The 24,705-nt window shown below is 45.7% G+C and overlaps 2 protein-coding genes across 2 annotated transcripts; both read left to right on the top strand.

Annotated features, from left to right (window-relative positions):
• Positions 1 to 201: 201 nt before the first annotated feature.
• On the top strand, positions 202 to 11,067 carry Eps8l3 (EPS8 signaling adaptor L3). Its single transcript, XM_026402786.1, has 18 exons — positions 202 to 232; positions 364 to 428; positions 2,149 to 2,307; positions 2,561 to 2,710; positions 2,874 to 2,929; positions 3,023 to 3,162; positions 3,238 to 3,353; positions 3,511 to 3,634; positions 3,716 to 3,777; positions 3,991 to 4,065; positions 4,368 to 4,516; positions 8,395 to 8,476; positions 8,726 to 8,760; positions 9,342 to 9,456; positions 9,670 to 9,798; positions 10,109 to 10,182; positions 10,665 to 10,797; positions 11,056 to 11,067. Exons 1-18 carry the CDS (start codon positions 202 to 204, stop codon positions 11,065 to 11,067), a joined length of 1,707 nt encoding a protein of 568 aa, XP_026258571.1.
• A 4,510-nt stretch (positions 11,068 to 15,577) lies between these two features.
• Gstm3 (glutathione S-transferase mu 3) lies at positions 15,578 to 18,523 on the top strand. The gene is made up of 8 exons (XM_026402781.2): positions 15,578 to 15,699; positions 16,042 to 16,117; positions 16,470 to 16,534; positions 17,184 to 17,265; positions 17,351 to 17,451; positions 17,765 to 17,860; positions 17,952 to 18,062; positions 18,348 to 18,523. Exons 1-8 carry the CDS (start codon positions 15,652 to 15,654, stop codon positions 18,444 to 18,446), a joined length of 678 nt encoding a protein of 225 aa, XP_026258566.2. The 5' UTR covers positions 15,578 to 15,651; the 3' UTR covers positions 18,447 to 18,523.
• The last annotated feature ends 6,182 nt before the right edge of the window (positions 18,524 to 24,705 follow it).

Raw genomic sequence — 24,705 nt, 5'->3', positions numbered from 1 at the left:
GGCCAACCAAGATGGAGGGCTCTTTAAGGGAGGACACTGACTGCAGATGGCTCTGGAAAGATCCCTGGAGCCAGGGCTTTGGTCTGCTCCCTGACAGTAGCAGCCCTCTGTCCCCACTGGGCCTGGTACTCCTCTTGCCAGCTCTCATGGCTGTCTCTGTTTCACTTGGGGTTCTAGGTAGCTGGCCTCAGCAGCGTCACCATGTCCCGGCCCAGTAGCAAAGCCATTTACTGTAAGCTCTCTCTGAACCCTCTGCCCTGCTGAAGCCCCTATCCTCTGACCTTTCCCTTCTCACACCCTGCAATTGCCTAAGCCTCATCTCACTCTCCTGCCACCTCCTGTCCCTGACTTTTTACTCTGCAGTGCACCGGAAAGAGTATTCCCAGAGCCTGGCCTCAGAGCTCACCCTCCTGCAGCACAGGGTGGAGGTGAGTACTGCCAGAGCCCCAGGTGGTTTCCAACTGAAGCCAAGTGTCTCTGTGTGTCCAATGCCCTGCCAAAATAGAGATGCCTCAAATGTTCCTGCTGTGGAAGCTAACAGCCTGATTTGGCCTAATCCTGTGACTTGGATCCAACCAGCCTGCAGCCTAATGAAGCATCTGCTAAGTTCTGGGGAGGAGGGGGAATGGAGGTGGGCAGAGCAGGCCCAGATAGAGGTCTGATCCCCAGACAGTAAGAAGTAGAAAAGGGATTGGCCTAGAGGCACTGAGAACCTCCCCTGCCCAACCCCATTTGTTCCAGATGCACCCCCAACCACACCCAATGCCAGGGAGTTGCTCTTTGCTCAGAATGGGCATTATTGAAGGAGGGAAAGTATGAGGTCTACAGCCCTCTCGGATTTGAGGAGCCACTAAGAGGGGAGTAGCTGAGTCTGAGTTCCTGGGGAGTGAGGTGACCCCCCTCCACTGATCTGCTGGAATGGTGTCTCTGCCACGCACACCCCCCAGGAGGGTAACTGCTACTTAAAGATCTAGTTACAGGAAGGGATGTCGGCACCACAGTGAAAGCAAAGTGCAGGCTACAAGGGTGTCGCCAGACCAGCAGGCACTGCTGAGGACATGGTGGGGGACATAGCGGTGAGGGAGAAACCACCCCCACCCCAGCAGTCTCATGTGTTAGGGATCTAATGCAGATAACAGGGAGCCACACTGGGGTGAGGGATAGACAACATCAAGGCAGAAAGGGCTGCCCCATTAGCCGGGGAGAGGCAGGAGTATTCATCTGCTTTATGGGGTGGGGCTGGGAACTGGCTTCATAGGAATTAAGAGCAGGAGACATATTCAGGATGACAGGGACACCAGGCCCATCCCCAGCCGTACTGCTTCTAAACGGTTCACATTGTCCCTAGAGGGTGCTACTGGGATCTGCCCTTTCCCCTCTGCTGCCTGAGCTGCTGGCAGGGTGAACAGAGAGAGGAGCTGGACCCAGGAAGGGATGGGGAGCTGCCAGGGTAGAGAGGGAGGGTCAAGGGGAAGGACAGACACCAGGTAGGGGAGAAGACTGGGAAAGGCAACATGCAGCTGGGAGAAGCAGGGTGAGGAGTGGGGGGTGTGGGCAGTTCTCCTGGAGGAAGTAGACAAGGGCAAAGACCCACCAATCTTCAGGCTAGCAGCAGGTAAGGACTTTTGTGGAGACTAAGATCACTATGGATCTCTTTGGATAAGAATCAGGAAAGGTGGGCTTGACCCTCTTCCTGAGAGACGAGGTGCTAGATTGGCAGAGGGTAGAAAGGCATCTGGGTATGAGGAACAGTATGAGCGAAGGCACAGCAACAGCAACCCTGGATCAGTGAGAAGACCAGGCTGGAGGGGTGGCATCCCAAATGCAGCAAAGGAAGCCAAGAACAGAGCCCAGGGGTCCTCTGGCCCACTCAGAAGTTCAGACAGTATATGCTGGGTGTTTGGAGCTCACATCCAGCAGGACACATCCGCCCCACAATTGTCATTCCTTTGGAGTCTTAAAATCCCTCATGAAGCCCTTTAGCCGCAGACCTGGAGGCCCATTCCTAGCCCTACTGCTTCTACACAGTTTAAATTGTCCCCAGAGGGTGCTATTGGGATCTGCCCTTCCCCCTCTGCTGCCTTCCTCTCCCACCACCACCTCCTTCAAAACTTTTCCTGGTTTGGCCCCTTTCCTCTCCCTTTATAGCATCTGATGACATGTAAGCTGGGGACACCTAAAGTCCGGGAACCCAAGGATGCACTGCAGAAGCTGCAGGACATGGACACACAGGGCCGAGTGTGGAGCCAAGACCTGATCCTGCAGGTCAGAGATGGCTGGCTCCAGCTGCTGGACATCGAGACCAAGGTCAGCCCTCCCACTGTCTAGCCCATGCTGTGGAAGAGCAAGTGCCAGGTGCCTCCAACAGCAGCTACCTCCCATACTCAGCAGACACCCAGGCCTACGAAGAGAGGAGATGAGGGTTGGGGATAGAGGCACAAGTCAGAACAGATGACTCCCCAGATCCAGGCCACCAGAGGGCAGGGGCAAGCCTATCAGGAGTTTCTAGGAGCCAAACTTAGTTCTTAGGCCTCACAGTTGACTTCTTCACCTGGCCCAGGAGGAGCTGGACTCTTACCGCCTAGACAACATCAAGGCCATGGATGTGGCACTGAACACCTGCTCCTACAACTCCATCTTGTCCATCACTGTGCAGGAGTCTGGCTTGCCAAGCACTAGCACTCTGCTCTTCCAGTGCCATGAAGTAGGGGTGAGTGGCCAGGGGTGAGGTTCAAAAACCATAACCATTGTGTGTGCAGGTTGTGCAGGTGCATGCGTGCATCCCCACCCCACCACGTGCGTGCGTGCATACACACACACACACACACACACACACACACACACACACCTTGCCTGACTGTTGCTTCCTCCAGGCAGAACGGCTGAGGACCAGCCTGCAGAAGGCCCTGGAGGAGGAGCTTGAGCAAAGGTAAGCAGTCTCTGCATAGCCAGCAGAAGTGTGGGCAAGGCTTCTGTCCCGAGAACCTTGTCAAAGAAGTGCCCTTCACCATGTCTTCAGTAGACCTCAATTTGGAGGCCTTCACTCAGGCCAGAACAGATGGAGGGGACCATCTCTGGAAAGGTCACTTCCTTTGGAGCAGGCACCCTCTCTGGAGCGGGGGCCCCTTCCAGAGCAGCCCTACCAGATGACCCCAGAGCACAGTAAGTTTTGCGGACAGGGGCAGGTGGAAGAGAATGTCAAAGGAGTTCTAGGCCCATAGTCCCATTACATCGCAGGCATCCCACCATCCCCAAGGACCCTGTCACGCCACCCCAGTGCCAGAGAACCAAGCGCCTTCGCTCGGCCTCCTCCAAGACGGTCTCCATCCCCAGAGGATCTACAGAGAGATGAGGTAATTAAGGATGGTCTTGGGCTTGCTGAGGCTTCCCGGGCCCAGGGGAAGAGAGTATACCTATTCTCCCCCTCACCCAGGAGCCCAGGGCCCCAGGGTGGTCAGGGCAGGACAGTCCTAACTGCCCACTCACGATCATGGATTGTTTGGGACCCAGGAGGTGCTGAACCATGTCCTAGGGGACATTGAGCTGTTCATGGGAAAACTGAAGGAGGTTCAGGCAAAGACCAGCCTTAAGAAGAAGAGGAGACTTAGGAAAAAAAAGAACAAGGAGAATGAGGGTGAGTGCTGAGGGCCAGGGGAGAGGAGTGGAGTTGTCCTGAGATGATCTGTGAATGCTGCCTTTGTCCCTGCTCCCACAGGAATAACCCGGGCACACTACATTGACTGCTTCCAGAAGATCAAGTACAGCTTCAACCTCCTGGTCTGTGGCTCCCCACCACTTCCCCAGCCTTCCTCCCCCAACAACCCTACAGTCACTGGTCTCTGGACAGTCTAAGTTTTTCCCTTCTTCAGTTGCTCCCCTTCTTGGGGCTTTTGGAGAGTCCCAGGCTCTTAGCTGAGGCATAAACAATTATGGGGAACAGAAGATATTGCAGGATGAAATGTGGTGACAGACATTGCCCTGTGTCCCCAGGGAAATCTGGCCCTCAGGCTGGAGGAGACGAGTGCCCCTGAGTTTGTGCACATCCTCTTCAAAACTCTGGACTCTGTGAGTAGTGGGAGGACAGGGTGGAAGAGGGACAGGCTGAAGCCAAGCAGGAGCAGAGGGAGGAAAGGAGGCTGAGAGAGGGTAGAGGGAGGCCATGGGGATTCCCTTTGCTCTGCCCAGCACACCCACCTCCTTAACCCCAAGACCACATCCCTCGTGGGACCAACACCCCCAGAAGACTCTATGAGCAGGGGTCAGACACAAGGTCCCTAGGGTTCTGCAGGAGATGGGCAGCTGAGCAGGGCTGGAGAATCTGGGCCTTTCTGTCCTAGGCTTCCTGACACTTTCCATCACTCCCCCAGATCCTGGCCCAGTGCCCTGATGCTGACCTACCATCTCAAGTGGTCTCACCCCTCCTCACCCCCAAAGCCGTTGACCTGCTGCAGTCCTGTCTGAGCCCATCTGAAAGTAACCTCTGGAAGGGGTTGGGTGTGGCCTGGACCACCAGCCGGTGAGTGAAGACAAGATCTAAACTGAACTGGGGCTGAGGGGTGTTGGGGAAGGACCCGAGAGGTAGCCAGGCACTGTGTTGACACAAACCAGAAATATTTCAAAACAATTTGGGGACTCTACATGAAGTTCCCAACTCTTTATTAAGGTAAGTATGACCAATTAAAATATATATATTATCACCTTTACTCACTATGAAAGGAAAAGCATTGTCTCAGAAAACAACAATTCTTCCCCAAAAGGAAAGATGCCAACCTCATTTTTTTTAATTAATTAATTATTTATTTATTATTTTTATTGTTGGTTGTTCAAAACATTACATAGTTCTTGATATATCATATTTCACACTTTGATTCAAGTGGGTTATGAACTCCCATTTTTACCCCATATACAGATTGCAGAGTCACATCAGTTACACTTCCATTGATTTACATATTGCCATACTAGTGTCTGTTGTATTCTGCTGCCTTTCCTATCCTCTACTATCCCCCCTCCCCTCCCCTCCCCTCCCCTCCCCTCTTCTCTTCTCTCTCTACCCCCTCTACTGTAATTCATTTCTCCCCCTTGTATTATTTTTCCCTTTCCCCTCACTTCCTCTTGTATGTAATTTTGTATAACCCTGAGGGTCTCCTTCCATTTCCATGCAATTTCCCTTCTCTCTCCCTTTCCCTCCCACCTCTCATCCCTGTATAATGTTAATCTTCTTCTCATGCTCTTCGACCCTACTCTGTTCTTAGTTACTCTCCTTATATCAAAGAAGACATTTGGCATTTGTTTTTTAGGGAGCCAACCTCATTTTTGTCAAGGCCAAAGCGAAAACTTTATCTTAATCCAGCCCAGAATTTCTGAATTACTGTCATAAGTGATGCTACAAATGTAACATCAGTAAGACTTGGCAACCATTTGGCAGGGCCCCAGTTAGGAGAGAAAGAGATGCCACAAGATCCCAAAGCTGACATGAGCATTTGGCAGGAGGACAAACTGAAGAGAGCCTTGGGGGGTGGGGGAGGAAACTGGCTCCCCTGGCTGAGCTGAGGTGTCAGGGGAACAGTCCACAGAGGCAGGGCAGCCGCCCCAGGTGAGGTGTCTGGCCTGGCTGTGGTAAAACCTGACAAGGGGGGCCTCGGGGAAAGGCGAGCATGCCCGTGGGAGACCCAGAACTCACTTTAATAAGCACAGTACTTTCTCTTCCACAAGGGAAGATGGCAGGACAGTGGGAAACTTACATGCAGGTTGCAAAAGGAAAAAGAAATCCCAGGGAGTTAAAAGAACCACAAGGACAGAGAAAATAAAAACCAAGAGAGAAGAGGGGATCAGAAAGACAGAGAAGTCAATGGGGGAAATAAGCCAGTTTTCCTAGCACGCCTTTTGCCTAAAGACAGAATTTTTAATTCAGCCCCATTCAAAGGAGTTTTCATCTAGTTTGTTAAAGACATGAATCAATTAATGCAATGCATGTTTTTGACTGTGGTAGAATACACATAACAAAATTTACTATTGTAACTGCTCTAAGTGCATAATTCAGTGGCATTAAGCACATTAATAATGTTGCACAGGCAACACTATCTATTCCTAAAACTTTTTCATCATCTTAAACAAAAAGTCTATACCCACAAAACAATAATTCTGTATTCCCCCACCTCCCCAGCCTCTAGCACCTCTATTTTATTCTCTCTCTACATTTTCCTACTATGAGTATCTCATGTAAGTGGAACACATTCTTTATTCTTTTATGACTGGCTCATTTCACTTAGCATGTCCTCAAGGTTCATCCACATTATAGCATGGGTCAGAATTTCCTTATTTTCAGTGGCTGAATAATATTCCCTTGCGTGAACATGCCACATTTTTTTATTCATTCATTTGTCAACAGATACTTGGATTCCCATAACAATATTCATTTGTCCAGAATATTATATGAGCTAGTCTCAGAGTCTGCTGGTTCCCATGGCTATGCTGGGCTCACATTGTCTGGGGAGAGAGCCCTGGCATCTAGCACCAACAAGGAGGAAAGAGAGGTTCTGCAATGGACCTCAAGTAATTTTATTCAGCCACTTTAACATTGAGCAACCATGTTAAATATATAATTTTGTGTTTCAAAGCCCAAGTTTATTTCAAGAATTTGAGGGCTGGGGTTGTAGCTCAGTAGTAGAGCACTTGCCCCTCACACACGAGGCCCTGGGTTTGATTCTCAGCACCACATAAAAATAAATAAATAAATGAAAATAAATATAAAGATATTTTAAAAAATAAATAAAATACAATCCTTAAAAAAGAAGAATTTGAGACCCTAGAAAAATGGATCAGCAGATTTTTCTTTTTTTAGGGGGTACTGGGGATTGGACTCAGGAGCTTTAATGCAAAGCTACATCCCCAGCCCTATTTACTATTTTTTATTTAGAGACAGGATCTTACTAAGTTGCTGAGGCTGGACTCAAACTTGCAATCCTCTTGCCTCAGCCTCCCAAATTGGTGGGATTACAGGTGTACACCACCATGCTGGACTGGATGTGATTTTTAAAAAAAGTACCCTTAAAGATGCAAAATAACTCCAGTGTTCATAAACTGAAATACACTTGTTAAATAATATATCAAGTCAGTTATTCCCCTAGATGTTTTCTAATTTCCTAAAATAACCAGAAATTAATCATTGCAACAGAAACACAGAAAATAGAATAATTATAGGGATGTAAAAACTCTAAATAGAGTTGAATTTCTGACAAATTATATTTCAATGACTTGATTTTAGACAAAATGACCCAAAGCTATGGGTCATTGAATGCTGTGGTAATCCAGAAGGATGGAGAACATCTGAGGCCATTGATTTGTCAGCCAGAAGATTATCAGGATTTTAAATAGTCTGGTTCCAATAAAGTAATGACAGAGAAAATCTGATGCTGGAGTAATGACAGGACCGAGGTGAGAACGTGTAGGTAGGGTATTTAGGTACATTCTCAGGAAATTTGCAAGGAGAGGGTTATAGGTCCACAGCTTACAAGGAGTTATAAGTGGGTCAAGGGAAGACCTGAGCATCTTTCTAAGGCCAAGAAGAAAGGACCAATGAAGAAGATCAGAAAAGGGAACAGTCTCTGTGGTCCACTGAATAAACATTTCTTAGCTGCAGCTTATACACCAGCCACAGTCCTGGGGCGACAGCTCCCAAAGAGTTCAATATAGTAAAAAAAAACAAAACAACACAGACATGTAAAGAGCATGTGCAGTAGAGCGTGAAAGGAGCACTAATCCACAGGTACACCAAGTTCAGGGGAAATATTTACCTGGAGGAGGCAGGGAGAATAACTTCCCTAAGAGTCGAGGGCATTTCCCCTGCAGCCAGGTAGTGGTTGTCCATGCACAAAAAGCCTGGAAGCCACAGATGGCACACAGATGGGCCCTGTGTGGTGGGCGAGAGGGAGGTTAAGAGGCAAGAAACTGACCCATCCTGGTGTCAGCTAGAACAGCCCTGCCATGATGGTCTCAAAATTAGAGTTCCACACACTATTTAGCTAGAGAGACCTACTGTGGGGACACTGAAAACAGGTTAGAAAAACAGCAGGAAACCATAAGGAGGCCTTTAGGACCTACACTCTGATTTCTACCACTTTAATTCAAACGCCCCAGCAAAGCTACTGTTTCCCCAGGGGAGTGATACATCTGCACTTCGTGGGTGGTGGTAGGGCTGCTCCACAGATCCTGCGCTGTGAGGTTTGCTCATCCTTAACCATTTGCTCCTCTGTGGGTGTTCTGAGGCCTTTCATCTGTGCACAATGGACTATGCCCCCATTAAGATCCTGAGGTTAGGCCTTGTCATCTCCTCCCTCTCTACATCCCACAGCCTTGCACAGAGTGGACAAGGACTCTTATTTGTTCTCCCCCCAGGGCTGACTGGACAGGCAAAGAGCCTCCACACTACCAACCTACATTTTATGATGGCTGGCAACCTCCAGAGCGCTCCTCCTTGGTAAGAAATGCTGAGACAGAGTCCTATCCAAAGCCCTGGGCTCTGGTTAGTTTCTACCATCCCCATGGTCACGTGACCACTAGGCCATGTATGGGTTTATGTGAGGACCTGGTCCATCACTGTGAGGATGGCCAGGAAGAGGATGGGAGAAAGCTGTGGGAGTAAGGGTTGGGGGTGTCTGACAGCCACTCCCTATCACCATGGTGGTTGCCTCCTGCTCTTACTCACTTTCTGTTTTGTTCCTTACAGGCACCCTTAGGATATCAGGACTCTATTGCCCTCCGGTATGGCTCAAGGCTATTAGGGACTGAATTGGGTGGGGAGGGAATGAAGGAACTAAGCCTTTTGATCTCTGGATCTCTATATCTCAAAGACCCTCTGAGCTCTCTTCTTAGTCAACAAGGACATAACACAAACACATCCTCCCCTAGTTTGGATGCAAAAGCAGCTTTTGACCTTCTTAGGTTCCAATCCCTTCTTTTCATGATACCATCCATACACATCTCTGGTTTCCCAGAGCTCAGATATAAAGTGCTCACAGCAGAGCTCAGATGTAGAAAATTCCACTGCTGTAAATGTCTTTAGAGATCGATGATATTTCAGACCTCTCTTGTCCTCAGAAACCTCTACCCCAAGCCCCACCTAAGACAGACCTCTTATTAAACTCTATGGAACCATAAAAGTCACCATAAGATGTAGCCAGGAGATACCTGGGGTTCTTGGTAGTTGGATAGGTGCTCAATTTCTGAGGCCCATTTCCAGCCATCCTCCCTCTTTCTTTTGGCAAAAGTGCTAGGTTAGGGAGTACCTCACACTTTGCTCAGGAGGAGACCTACAACAATGGCCCTCAACCTGGGGATACCAGCATCCCACCCTCCAGCCCTAGACCTGTCAAATCAGTCCTGAAAATGCAAGTTCTGTATGAGTTTGAAGCAAGGAACCCGCAGGAACTAACTGTGGTTCAGGGTGAGGTGCTGGAGGTAAGGTCTGGGCTTGACGCTAGAAAAGGAGGTGGTGGTTGGTGGGAGCTACAGTAGCCTGGACTGGGCAGTCTAGATTTGGAGCTGCCAGGGTGGGGGGCCTGGAGATGGAGAAGGAAAGTGGGAGAGGGCTGGGAGGGAAAATAAAACCCTTGTGTGTTTTCCTCCTGCCTGGACAGAGGTTTGGGTGATTGAGATGGTGACTGTTGGCAGGTTCTGGACCACAGCAAGCGGTGGTGGCTGGTGAAGAATGAGGCAGGACAGAGTGGCTACATTCCCAGCAACATCCTGGAGCCCCTGCAGATGGGAGGCCCTGGGAGCCAGGGCCAGTCACCCACACGGGTACACTACCTGGCCTAAGCTATCCAAAAGGCTTAAGTCCTGAGTTGGAGGTCAGGGTGGGGAGGATTCAGTGACAAGCAGAAGAATTAGTTCTGGTTTTACTTAATCAGTTCTTACTGCATGTTAAGTTTGTTATTGGGTCAAAGCAAGTAATAAAACAGGGTTCCTACCAGACCATAAAATCATAGGCTGTTATAAGTGATCTGATGGAAGCCCAGAGAAGAAACCTAGGGTTGGGAAGTATGTGTGTTTGTGAGATGATCTCTGACCCCTTATTCCTCCACCCCCGCCCCCCGCCCCACCAATCCAGGCTCCAATGCTTCGACTCAGTTCAAGGCCTGAGGAAGTCAAGGCTTGGCTGCAGGCAGAAAACTTTTCCACTGTGTAAGTGCCCAGTCTGAGGGGCATGGAGAGGGGACCTTAAAATGGGCTCCGATGAGGACTATGGAAACCCAGAGACCCAAATTTGCAACTGGCCTCCACTGTGCTTGTCAACTCCATCTCAGATACAGGTTCTGCTGAGTGAAAGAGATCAGAGGAAGGGGACTTGCCTAAACCTAGGTTAGGGTGTCAGGTGGGGTGCTCCTGCCATGGTAAAGGCAGCAAGCATCAAGACAGTGAACTTGGGGAAAAAAAAAAAAACTGACAGCTCAGCCATGCCTTCTTACAAGATACTTCAAACCTGGGTGTTCTGACATCAGTTGGTGCCAAACCAATTGGCTTATACCAGCACTTTCAGATACCCCATGCTACAAATCATCCTGGAACCCCAACCTCCAATCCTAAACAGCCCTTCTCTACCCAAATACTCAGGCCCAGCATCCTTCCACCTGACCCTTGGTGGCTTCTCCTGTTTTTGTTCACAGCACGGTGAAGACCCTAGGGTCCCTGATGGGGAACCAGCTACTTCACATGAGACCTGGGGAGCTACAGATGCTGTGTCCACAAGAGGCCTCACGAGTCCAGACACGGCTGGAGGCTGTCAGAAGGATGCTGGGGGTAAGGACACTCTGGGGTCCTGGCTCCTGCTGAGAGGGCCTGGTCCTCCCAACAAGAGAGTCTGAGTGCTGGGGAGACAAGCCAGCAGGCCCATCCCTGGGTGGAACTGAGCGTGGAAGGTACTGAGCATGAGATAGTCCTCCAAGGGTGTGGCTTCATGCATTCAGGCATACCTGGAGGCTCCAAGCTTATTGGTGGCAGGACCTCTGGGGCTCTCTCACCTGGCAGAGCCTCATCTGAATTCTTTTCTTCCCTCAGATGAGTCCTTAGGCACCAGCTCAAACACTTCCAAGACCAAGGATGTCTCTCCTATGCAAGATGGAGTATTTGATATTTTAGAACCCTGAGAATTCCTCTTCCAGCTCCTCAGTTTGCAGCAAACCACACAGCTGGAGAGCTCAAACAGAAAAGAGGATTAACAGGCCCAGATGTTGTGGCAAATGGTACCCTTTCTTGCTGTGCTGGGATCATCCCCAATTACTACCTATTTATTGTACCTCTTTCCTAAGTCTGGCTCACTTATGACTAGGCCTGTCAGGAGTTGGTTTACTCCCTCATCTTCCCAATAAAAGCATCTTTAAGTCTGTCATATGTCTCCCTTGCTGCTTCTTCTGGGCCTTATGGGAGCCAAAGACTGTGAGGTAGGAAGATCTGGGGCATGAAACAGCAGCAACCTTACATTCGTCACCAGGTCAGATGATCTGAATGGGAGAAAGAATTCACACTACAACCTGGAACTGGGAATCAGAATTTGAGAGCTATGGTCCAAGTTCTTCTTTCTAAGCAAACACCAAAATGAAGCTATGGTCACCAGCCCCATCCTTCTGTGTATATGTCTCCTAGTAGAGACCAAGGCATCCAGCACGGCTGAGGGCACAGAAGTAGTAAAGAGCACCAGGGTGACAGCTGTAGGTTTTAACCATCACTGGCTGATGGTCCAGAGAAGCACTAACTAAAACAAGGCAGGTGTTCCAGGAAGTTGTTAACTTCCTCTTTCGATGCAACTTTGCCCCTGCTGTTAAATGAGCCTATCTTAAGTTCCCTCCCGTTTCTCTTTAGTGACAAAGCATAAGGAACTGATAGGTGAAAAATCCCACAGTCAGCAGTGTAAACTCTACCAAGTCATCCCACCTCTGGGTTCCTGTTCTAAGATTAGGTAAAGAGTGTGGATTGGCTGTAGCTTCCAATATCTTTTAGTGCAAGTAACCTACTTTAATCTCGAAACTGTCATGGTATGAACACTTATCTCCACATAATCAGAATTTTACTTTAATTGATTTAATCCACAATTATGAATTCAAGTCTACCTTGAGGGTTTTTAAAGTGTTCTTTAGTCTCTCAGCTGAATTTGTCTATGACTTTAACATTGTCTGGGGCCCAAGTTGCCCTATTTTTAGACTGCCTAGGTCATTCCCTCAACTTTCCGGCCTCAGAAAATCATTCCTTGTAGGTGGTAACACAGAATAGGAAAGCAAAAAATTCCCTCACAAGAGAAAAAGGGCAAAATCCTTAGGGTCTGACTTGTCAAGGACAAACTTAGCCAAAAAAGTTAATTTCTTAGAATGAGTCAAGGCCCATTGCCCCTGAGGCCTCATAGAGTTGAAGGAGCACTGGCCACAGGGAAACCCTACAGGGCCTGAAAAAGGAATAGTACCTTAACACATTGTTCCCCAAGTTTCAGAGAAAGGACTGAGGTGAAATGATGGGCTGCCCCAATACAGTGACACTACCACAAGTTAGTATTAGACATGAGTCTGAACCCCAGATCATCCTTGGGATCTTAAGCGACTCACCTAACCTCTCCAGGCCTCAGTTTACCTCCTATAAAATGAAAATAACATTTACTTTACAAAGTTGTTGTGATGCTTAGATTGGAATAAATTACCTAACATATATGAAACACCTGTGCTATTGCCTGGCATATCATAGCTATTAAAAAAAAATGCTAGTCTTATACCTCAAGTTAATTTGGGACTAGCCCCCTTGTTCTCTTGGGAAAAGAAATACAGGCATTGGGCTAGGGCTGTAGCTCAGTGGCAGAGCACTTGCCTAGCATGTGTGAGGCACTGGGTTTGATCCTTAGCACCACATTAAAAAATAAATAAAAAATAAAGGCATGCTGTCCATCTACAACTATTAAAAAACATTAAAAAAAGAAACAGGCATTATAAATTCATGTGTCCCTATGTGTGCACTTTTCCCCCTTTTTAGCAAAATGACTTTTTAAAAGTCCTAAGTTTGCTTTAGCTGAACTAAAGGGTTGAGATAATGTGATCTCCCATACCCAGACTAGAGGAATAGTGGCTTGGACCTCTAGGTGGCCATGCTGTGCAGGCCAGACAGGAACCCTGAGAGCAGCTGTAGACTCCCCCTCTTCCACTCCTCCATAGTGTTCCCACAAATCCTCTTGCCTGCTCAACACTGACACTGTTACAAATCTCTACCCCTTTTACATTCTCATGAGCACTGCATAAACACAGAGGGTAGTTCTTCTCAAGACTGCAGGAACCTCCCACAGATCTCTTGCTGGCTGTATCAAGGTCCCCATGATACCCACATTGCTAAATCCAACTGTTACTTCTCAGTCTTCATTTTCCTTGACCAAGCAATCCCATTCATTTGACATAGTTGTTCATTTCCTCCTTCAAGGGTCTTCACTTGGTGTTCCACCTGCCTCCCTGGCCAGACTCCTTTTCAGACTCCTTTCTATCATTCTCCAGCTTCTAAATGTTGTGCCACAGCACCCCAAAACCTGCAGATCTCGTCTCTTCTCCACTGCTCTCACTTCCATGGCAATCTCTTTGGTCTCATTGTTTGAAATGCTGTGTGTACAATGATTCCCTGTACTTACCACTTCCTTCTGCCTGGAGATCTCCCCAGCCTGCTGCACCCACAGCCCCCACAGCACAGTAGCTTGATCTCACACCTGCTTCAGGTCTTTGCTTAAAGGTTAACATCTCGGTGAGACCTACCAAAATTCATTCATCAAAAACACAAACCCCCTTCCTGCTGGGGTTCCCCTACCTTTCCCCACCACTATTAATTCTTATTCTCCTCTGCCTTCTCTCTCTTTTCAGTACTGGGAGTTAACCCTTGGGGTGCACTTACCAACAAACCACATCCCCAGCTCTTATTTTAATTTTATTTTGAGACAGGGTCTTGCTAAGTTGCCCAGGCTGGCCTCAAACTTTGGATCCTCCTGCTCAGCCTCCCAAGTAACTCCAGAATTACAGGGATGTGCCACCACAACCAGCTTTAAAATATCCCCCACTGCCTGCCCTATCCATTGGGAATCAAACCCAGCACCCACTGAATGCTAGAAAAACTCTCCCACGGAGCTATCTCCCCAGCTGTATTCCTCTGTTTTCTCTCCATGGGACATGTACCACTATCTGACTTATTATATATTCACTAAGTATTTGGTTATTTCTGCCTTTCTCCATTAGAATGCAAGCTTTCAGAGAGAGGAATTTTTGCTAATTTTTTTGTGTTCTGTATCCCTAGCATCTAAAACAGTGCTGCCCATGACAGGCATGTTAAACACATTGCTGGGTACATGAATGAGTGAATGCAAAAATTATAGTATCTTTCTTTCTCCAATCCACTCTACACAAAGAAGCTACATTAATTTCTCTAATGGACATTGGCAGTATCACTCACCTCAGCACAGCTTCCAAATCTGCACTGTTCAATAGAGCAGTCATGAGCCACATGTGGCTACTGAGCAGGTGAACGGTAGCTGGCTCAAATTGAGGCTAGTTTTAAGTGTAAGATACACACTGTGTATTGAAGACAATACAAAGAATAAAAATATTTCGATAATATGATACTAATTATATGCTGAAATTACAGTATTTTAATACATTGGGGCTAAATAAAATGTATTTATCCACTCACCTGTTTTTACCAGAAACAAATATTTTAAATCCTATGTGAGGCTTCCACTACGTTTCTATTGGAGAGTATGATCTAGATACTCCCCATAGACCAGAGGAAAAAAACTTAAAATTTCCCTTTCTCATAGTCACGGCCCTTTACAACCTGACCCCCACATGCTTTTCCCATCCTCCCTCTCTCTGTGCCTCCTCAACACCTCATAAACCAGCCTACCTCGACAGTACTTGCTGTTTCTTCTAACACACATGTATTTCCCACCTTCCCGTATTTATTCTGCCCTACTGCTGCCTGGAGTGCCCTTTGTGGCAATGCCCACGGCCTATCCTTCCTCAGTAACCTTGCTCAAATGCCCACCTCCTCTGTGAAGCCTTCCTAGAACCACCCTCTGTCCTGGCCTGAAGAGATTTCTCCCTCCGAACTATCTTAGGTGATGTCTTGTGCCCTGAATCACTTCCTACTTGGCAGTTTCATGGATTTAAGTAATTAAGGGGTTTAACATCAAGCTCTCATTCCCCAGTCCTTCCCCGCTGCTTAACAGTGGAGCCAAAGATGGCGACTCAGCTGGGTGGTCAGAATCAGGTCCAATTATCGCGAACTGTTCTAGTCCTCTACCGCACCCATGAATCTGACTCTCCCTGGGTAACTACTGCCTGGTTGCACTTCCCGCTCTGGCAACATTAACCACTGAAGTGCGGCTCCCGCCCGTGCGGAAGCACAACTGCATTAAGCTAAGGTCTTTGCACACCTGCGGGTCTCCACCCAGACCGCGCGAGGGCCCTCACCCTACTGCCCGCAGAAGTCGCGCATGCGCGTGATATTGTGGCCACGCGGAGGGCGGGAACGAGGGCGGGGGCGGAGTCAGGCGGCTCACGTTGGCCCCGCCCAGATACGTCGAATATAAAACCTCGCCGCTCGCGGTTTACCGCCAGTCTTCGAAAGCCCGCAGGTTGCTTCATCATGTCGTCCACGTCGTCTATGGTTCTGGGTTATTGGGATATTCGCGGGGTGAGTGCCTTCGCAGTTGCCCAGCAGCTCCGTCAGAGACGGGAAGGTGGCCAGGGCTCTGGGGCAGCGGCTCTGTGAGAAGAAGCTGTAGGTGGGAGCCCTTTCGCCGCGACTACCACCCTGAGCTGCCCAGCCTCAGACGCTGACGACCCCCGCCCGGCCTCTGGGATCACTAGGCCCGGCGGGGAGGGCCCAACGGCCGCCAGTCTGTGGGGGTCGCTTAACAACCACCCCCAGCCGGTTACAGGGTCTTTGGCAACCTTGTGCCGGGGGACGTTGGCGGGCGGGGGTTGGGCGCGGGTCGGACCCGCGAGAGCGCTGATCCGGGGCTGTCTCCTGCAGCTGGCGCATGCGATCCGCCTGCTTCTGGAGTTCACGGATACATCCTATGAGGAGAAACGGTACATTTGCGGGGAAGGTAATGTCACTTTGGAACTCATACACCATTCCCCTAAGCCAAGCTGCCTCCACTGTCCTTGTTTTCCTGTGCCCAGAGTGGCATCACTCCACTCTGGTGGGACATCTGCCCCTATCACCAGGGAACTCCTTGCATTGCTGTGTGAGAAGTGCGTACTTTACATTGACCTGGGGATTCTCCTTACCTCCATGGCCCCAACCCTACTTAATACTTAATCGAATGGTTCACAGAGACTAAAAGGTGAAGTTTGGGGAGCTGGGTATTAGAAGTATTAGAACTAAGTCATTTCTAGATCTTTCCACTCATCAGGTGGGCTGTTAAAGATGTTGAGTCCCATTTCTCTTTCTCACAGCTCCTGACTATGATCGAAGCCAATGGCTGGATGTGAAGTTCAAGTTAGACCTGGACTTTCCTAATGTAGGTGTCCTAGGGAGAGGAGTGGGCAGAAGGGAAGGCCTTCAAGTATATCCATTTTACTGTTTCCTATTCTGATCTGAGAGGGTCTAGAATAGGGGTTCTTAACAGGGATAGAAGAGATAAAAGGATCCTTGAACTAGAGAAAAAAAAAATTACATTTCATTTCTACTAACAAAAGTATTCCTCCATTGTGAAAAAGGGTAATAAGCAATGTGAGTTATTAGCTACATCTGTGACTTTATCACTAGTAAAAATCAGGTATTTTCATGCTCTAATAAATGTATTTTAGGTATCTCAAATGTTATATTCACTAAAATTACGATGGTTATTACATCCCTTTGCTATTACATTAATAAGCATATATTACTTTAGCACAATTTTGCTGTAAAATGTTTTATAATTACCTAAATACATGCAATTTGCATTTTAAAACTGTATTCTGAAAAAGGTTTCATGGCATGCACATATGTACCCAATATACATAGACTTAAGAACCCTTGCTAGAATCAGGTGGAACCTATTACTACCTTCTACCTAATTTTTTAATTTCTCTTCACACAGCATCTTCTCTCTCTTGTTTACCACCTTGTCAGTCTCCTCTTCCCCGGAAGAAAGAGATTGTCCATTTGGCTTCTCCTTTTCCTTTCAGCTTCCCTATCTCATGGATGGGAACAACAAGATCACCCAGAGTAATGCCATCTTGCGCTACATCGCACGCAAGCACAACATGTGTGAGTTGGGTAGGGCTGGTGAGAGAAATCTGTTTGCTTACAGTGGGGTATATGATTTCAAGGGTGGTTGTTATTTGGCCTACAGGTGGTGATACCGAAGAAGAAAAGATTCGAGTAGACATCATGGAGAACCAAATAATGGATTTCCGCATGCAACTGGTTCGCCTCTGCTACAACTCTGATCATGTGAGTTTTCTCAGCAGGCATCAGCTGAGCAAATTTCCTTTCTGCTGTTGTTCCCACCAACCCAATCTGTAAGAATAGGAAGTAGAACTTTTTTTTGGGGGGGGGGCGGGGGGGTGCATGTTTTTGTCATGTAATTCTGATATGGGTTCCTCCACTTTTCCAAACCTTTTCTTTCCATTCTGCCATCTTGAAGTGAAGACAGAAGGAAATCCCTGGAGAAGGGGCTACAAAGTGTCCTTTCTTAGCCTGTGCTCTAATATATCTATATAGATGCTGGTGGTGGCTATTCTCACTGTCTTTCCCTCTCTTCCAGGAAAAAATGAAGCCTCAGTACTTGGAACAGCTACCTGGACAACTGAAACTATTCTCCTTGTTCCTGGGGAAATACTCATGGTTTGCAGGGGAAAAGGTAGGAAGTAGAGGAAAGGAGAGGATAGCTTTCTGTTTCTGCAGGTGTTCGTGAACTCCCCACACCTTACCATCTTATTTTCTCCTTCTAGCTTACCTTTGTGGATTTTCTCACCTATGATGTCTTAGACCAGAACCGTATGTTCGAGCCTAAGTGCCTGGATGAGTTCCCAAATCTGAAGGCTTTCATGTGCCGCTTTGAGGTGATGCTGTCTATAACTTTCTTACAGAAACATTCACAGGCTCCTTAGGCCCTCAGGGTCCCACTATAGTAGATGCTTGTCCAATACCATCTTTTACCTGAAGAGGTTGATGGCTGTATACTTCTGTGCTTTCAAGTCTTGGGCAGGGTTTCTACACCCCAAAGTCATAGTCTACAAGAAATGGAGAAAAATTGGAGGCAGGCAGCATGTGGATATTGTTGTTTTGGTTTGGGTCTGTTGGGCTAGGTAAGGGTCCTTATAAAGTTTGGTGTGCTTTCCCTTCAGGCCTTGGAGAAAATAGCTGCCTACTTGCAGTCTGACCGCTTCTTCAAGATGCCCATCAACAACAAGATGGCCAAGTGGGGCAACAAGTGTATATGCTGAGCAAGAGAAACAGCTTGATTTGTTCCATCCTATACCTAGGGGCCAACACTCTTCTCTGCTCTTTCCAATAAATAGCTCTTGGGTTACTGGTGTCCAGCTGAATTTCTCTTGGGTGTAAAGGCCAAAGGAGAGTAAGGATCTGTGAACAACAACCAAGATATAAATTTAGTCACTGCAACATTAATATTCCCTTACTCCCCAACTGAGTTCAAGGTCTAGAAATTAATCATCAAAACTTGAGAGCAAGTATTAGAAATGTACTGCACAGTTGGAGAAAGAAGTTATTTTAAATGAGTCCATTACATGGACATCATGTAAATACCCATTAATCCTGTAAAATACCATGTGGCAGTTAAAGTGATACTGAAGTGTGTGAACTCACATGGAAGGATTTTCAAGACACATTGTTGAATTTCAAAATTAGTTTGCAAATTAATATATACAGCATGACATCTTTTATCATTTTTGAAAGAGAACGTGTAAGGTGTTTCCATATATACACAATGTAAGTGATTGGGCACTGGAGGGAAACAATGAAACTGATAACAAGGCTTACTTAAGACAAAGGGATGGAAGGCCCAGTCTTCAGGGTAGAACCTAAAGGGGAATTCTAAGATGCAGCCAAGTTTTCCTTTTTTTTTTTTTTTTTTTTTAAACTAGGAGAATGCATTCATGACCTACTTACATAATCAAAACTAGTTTTTTTTCTCCTTTTTTTTAAATATATTTTTATTTTTTAGTTTTCAGTGGACACAACATCTTTGTATGTGGTTCTGAGGATGGAACCAGGGCTGCACACATGCCAGTCTAGCACGCTACCACTTAAGTCACATCCCCAGCTCCTCAAAACTAGTTTTAAGGAAACAAAACTTAGGGTAACTGATTCCTATGGAAATTGAATTGTCATCAACTATTCCATTACGTAGCAAAGTCAGAAGTCCTTACAAAGTCAGAAACTTACAGCCTTAGGAGTTACCTGTGGGCCAGATTGCTATCCCCTGTGGACCAGAAGCCAAGGATCTCTCTGTAGTGGGGGGAAAAGGGCTTGATGACTATAAGACCCAATGATGTAAGGAGGTGGCCTCAAGATGGGTAACACAGACATGTTCAACTGCCACCCCTGCCAGCAATAGTTTGTCCAGGCCAACTTTTTAGGTATGGGGAACATTTTGCTATAAGAGGTGTAAAGACAAGAAGTTTCTCTTCAGTCTAATAACTGATATAAATTTGCAGCATATGAGGGAGTGGTGTGCTGTAGGGAAACCTTTTGGACTTAAATGAAAAGAATTGAGCATGCCTTGGGGACTAAATAGATGACAACCAAAAATGAAAAGGGGATATTTTATTTATTGTTGTATAATGATATTACCACAAATTTAGCAGCTGACATTTTTCATCTCATAGTTTCTATGGGTCAGGAGTCTGGCTCAGCTTTATTGGGTGCTTAGATGTTTTCATCCCAAAGCTACACTCAAAATGTCAGTCAGGAATATGACATTAGCTCAAGGATCAATTGGAGGAGGACCTCCTCCCAAGTTTATGTGATTGCTGATAGAATTCAGTTCTTTGTTGACTGCTGGACAGAGAACCTTAGTTTCTTGCTGACTGCCAGCTAGAGACCAGCTTCCCTTCCTTGCAAAAGGGGCTGCTCACCATGGCCACTTGTTTCATCAAAGCCAGTAAAGAAGTCTAGAAAGGACACAGGATTCTTTGACATTACATCAATGACATTACATTGCTTTATCCTTTTCTATCAGAGGCAAGTCACAGGTCCTGTCCACAATCAAGGGGAGGGGATTGCACAGACATGAGTACCAGGAGGCAAGTTATGGGAACCATCTTACAGTCTTCATCACAGGGTAAGAGACAAGGAAACAAGAAGTCAGTCCTGCAATCCTCTGTGTAAAGAATTCTGGAAAAGACAGTGACAGGAGAGAGCAGCATGGTAAGAGTTGAGCAGTCTCAAGTGAAAAGTTTAAAAAGCGTAGGTCTGTGGTTAAAATGTATTTCATGTGCATTGCAGATAGATAATAGACAAAGTACATCTTCTAATTTTTTTCTAGGTATTAGGTTAGTGATTATCCACTTAACATTTACCCGTAACAAGCTTATTGATCCAGAAAGCTGGGAAGGTCACTGAAAGGCACAGATCCTTTCCACAAGAGAGGTTGTTTCCCAATCCCCAGTCAGCCCCTTAACTCTATTTGTAACACAGACCAAGAAAAGAATGCAATCACACTGGATGCATTCGAGCAAGGAACAGTTTTCAAGGTGGGGAAAAGCCTATTATCCCACAGGCACACAGGTGAAAACATTGAGAAATTAGTGTACTGATTTATAAAAGCCTCATTAAGAAAAACACCTTGTGATGGGTGCATTAAATTTGGTGGAGCAGTTCCCCAAAAGTATTAGGGAAACTTGATTATATTCATTGTCAAAGGTTAAGCAACTGGGTTAAAGCATTTCAAGCCAGAAGGAAATAACTAATGTGATTAAAAAAAATTAATTGCAGAAGTTATTTCACTGCCTCAATGAGCAGAGTGGGGATGCTGATACATACACGAATCTGCTTTAAAGTCATCTTTAGAAGGATTTATGAGAACACCTGGCCTGTATATAGAAATATACATTCCTTACCCTTCAGCTGCAGGACAGGTGTCTCAAATGAACTGATGAAGAGGGACTTAGGGAGTTCAGATAGATAGTGAGGGGGAGGGGAGGGATTGAAAGTTAACCAGTGCTTTTTCTAATGTGAATATTTTCTCATTCCCCTGCTTAAATACCATTCATAACATCTGAGGCCTCAGTAAAATAACTGTTTCCCCCAACTTACCTTCATAATCTGACCTCTGCTTCCTTTACAGCTATATCTTTTGGCATGTGTCCTCTCCCCTGGCTCTGGAGTGCTGGGTTCAGAGAGTGACATAGTATGGATTGAGGAGCCAGGACTGCTGGCTCTGCCACAACTCATCAGTGGCCTCCTGTGTACAGTATCTTCTCTGATAAGTGAGTCCTCCCCTATAAGTTGTGAGCACTAAGTCAATATTTCTAGAACATTTAGGACAGATCAATGTTACATAAGTTTGTAAAACTAAATTATCCTGAAAGCATCATGTTCTCTTTTGTATTTTCACACTTTTGTACTTTCTATCCCTTAAATCCTGCCCTCCATGCTCCACCCCTGGTCTTGCTTAATTGCCTACTCATCTTCTAACCCAAGCCTAGAAATTACGTTTGAGAATCAAACCACTGTGAAAGTGGTTAGTGATAGTCACCAATGATTCCTGATTGCTTTTCCTGTGTGAAAGCTTCAGATCCTCTTGAACTTCAGTGTAGCCTTGTGACTTGCTTTGGCCAATTAAACATGAATAGAAATTATGCTCTTTTTCCAAGCAAAAACTTGAGGAACCAATGCAAAAGTTGTCATGTCTGCCTCTTATTATGTGACGCTACTACCCTAGCATCTTGTGTCAAGTTGAAGACATCATCAATCTTGGTGTCTAATTGACTAGGAAGAATAGGGATCCCTATAACCACAGTGGGGCATGAAAATTAAGGAATACACACATACTAAGCTACTGAGTTTTGCTTATTCTGACTGACATTCCTTCTCCTCTCCCAGGCTAACTTAAATGCACTTATTTTAAATCTTTGCTCCCCTATAATTGTTTTCCTGTGTCAGCACTTAAAACATTGAATTCCAGTTGCTTTTTTAAAATATTTTTTAATTTGTTTTAATTAGTTGCACATGACATTATAAATCTCATTATATTTCAAATGAGAAGGGAACTGCAGGAATGTAGAAAATGTAGGGTGGCCATTAATTCTCACAGGTAGGACTTGCTTCAGTAAGGGATTTGGAGACTACCCCACAATGTAGACTTGGTTGCCAAAAGACAGATCTGATTGTAAGGAGTATGAATTAGCATTAACACACATCTTGACATATCATACATTTGAATCAGATGGGATATAATTTCTCATTTTTCTGAGTGTACAGGTTGCAGAATTACATTGGTCATGCAGTCACGCATATACCCACAGCAAAAATATGTCCATTTTATTCTGCTGTCCTTCCATTCCCCTCTTCCCGTCCCCTCCCCTCCAGTTGCTTTTTTAGATCTCTGTTTCTGCCAGTAGTAAGTCACCAGAGAGCAGTGACTACATTTTTATATTTAGTGCTTGCATAGAGCCTGACATAAAGCAAGGCTTACAACTATATGTTGAATCCCTGTCTTCTAATGAGGATTGAAATGAGAAAAGAGTGCGCTTTGAGTAAGTGCTAAATGCCCTCAAGGAACTTTTAAAAATTCCTTTCTGTTCTGGTTGGGAGGAAGAACAGAAAAGTGGAATGCCCTGTTCTTAAAACAGATTTCAGGTTGAAGTGTTTGGAATCAGGACAGAAGTTCAGGTTCAGGGAAGTTTCTGAGGACCAGCAAAGAAGTCTGAGGTCAGAAAGTGGGTTATTTGATTTCATGGTCTGGTTCACTCTTTTCTAAGACTAAATTGGAATGAAATACTTTGGGGTTTTGTTTTGTTTTGTTTTTGAGTCTCATTAAGTTGCGAGACTGGAGCTCCTGATCCTCCAACCTCAGTCTCCCAAGTAGCTGGGATTACAAGCATATGGTGTCTGAAATACTTTTGAAAACTAACATGGATGGGATCTTCATGTTCTTATGGTATTTTCAATGGAAATAGAGGTGACTCATATGTGGGATTTAAATCCAAAAGAAAAAAATTAGATGGATACGTATATATTTGACTTTGAAGTTAGTAGGTGCTGACTACTGTGTGTTCTCACTGGTTTTCAATAGAATAAGAATAGAACAGTAGGATAATATACATGTCATGTTAGAAGTTTGAAAGAAAAGTAGAATTATTAGATAGGTCTGAATTTTCTCTGATATGGTGCAGTGTTTCCAATTCTATCAGCAGATATTCTTTTTGAACTGTGATTGAAACCCTCTCAGCTTTCTTCTAAAATTATATTTCAAATGAGAAGGGAACTGCAGGAATGTAGAAAATGTAGGGTGGCCGTTAATTCTCACAGGTAGGACTTGCTTCAGTAAGGGATTTGGAGACTACCCCACAATGTAGACTTGGTTGCCAAAAGACAGATCTGATTGTAAGGAGTGTGAATTAGCATTAACAGGCAGAGTTGCTCTGAAATGCACCAGGATAGGCTCCTGTTGCTCTCTGATTCTAAGCCTTGAATTACAATGTGATAATGGCTGCCAGTTTCCATTTGTCTGTCATCAATAGAGATTTCACTTATCATACATGCCACATGAGTAAGGAAATGTAGACTAATAAAGTGGATAACACTGAACCTGAGAGGGAGGTCACCAGAGAGATGGAGACAAGAGCCAATCCAAGGAGTGACTTTCATTTGCTCATATCAATATTTAGTATAAAAGGTTTATAAGCAACATCTCTTTGGAATCTTCTAATCAAAGAAGGCCATTCTGCAAGCATTGTAAATAAATGCAAACCAGCTCATTTGCAAATATGAGCACAATTTGTCTACTGCATTGGATGGCTCGCTGACTTTTCTGTTTCTGCCACTAAACTGTAAATCACCAGAGGGCAGGGACTAAATTTTTCTATTTAGTGCTTCCACTTCCTATTCCCTTACTATTTTATAAAGGGTATATTACAAGTCATCAACATTATGCTTTGGTCTGTCATTTTCAAAATATCAACATTTGGGATTATTTCTGTTTGTTTACAATTATTCAAACTTTTATGCATCCTTCTTAAGTAAAGGCCTCTGCCCCAAGGTAGGACACTGCTAGTTGACTCTCAATATCCATTCTCCCCATTTTCTTTTGTCATAGAATCTCCATCTTCCCAGGCAAAAGATGTCATTTCTGATATGATTAAGTTCTACAATGATAGCAGAAGTGTCATATGTCATTTCCAGGAAATTTCCTTAAAAGAGAGGGAACAATCCCCAATCCTCTTTCTCCTTCCTGTTGTTTGGAATGCAGATATAATGGTTGGAAGTATAGCAGCTATTTGGGACTACGTGGTGACATAAAAAATGGAAACCATATGCTGAGCTATGATCCCAGCCCTGTTTTGTATTTTATTTAGAGACAGGGTCTCACTGAGTTGCATAGTGCCTCACTTTTGCTGAGGCTGATTTTGAACTCGTGATCCTCCTGCCACAACCTCCGGAGTTGTTGGGATTACAGGCGTGCACCACCGTGCCCAGCTAGTTCACCTATTCTGATTACTAATACAGTTGGTTTCTGGT

The sequence above is a fragment of the Urocitellus parryii genome, chromosome 11, assembly GCF_045843805.1.
Source record: "Urocitellus parryii isolate mUroPar1 chromosome 11, mUroPar1.hap1, whole genome shotgun sequence".
NCBI classification, from domain to species: Eukaryota; Metazoa; Chordata; class Mammalia; order Rodentia; family Sciuridae; genus Urocitellus; species Urocitellus parryii.
Note: the sequence above shows the minus strand (reverse complement) of the source record. Positions and strands in the feature narration are given on the sequence as shown.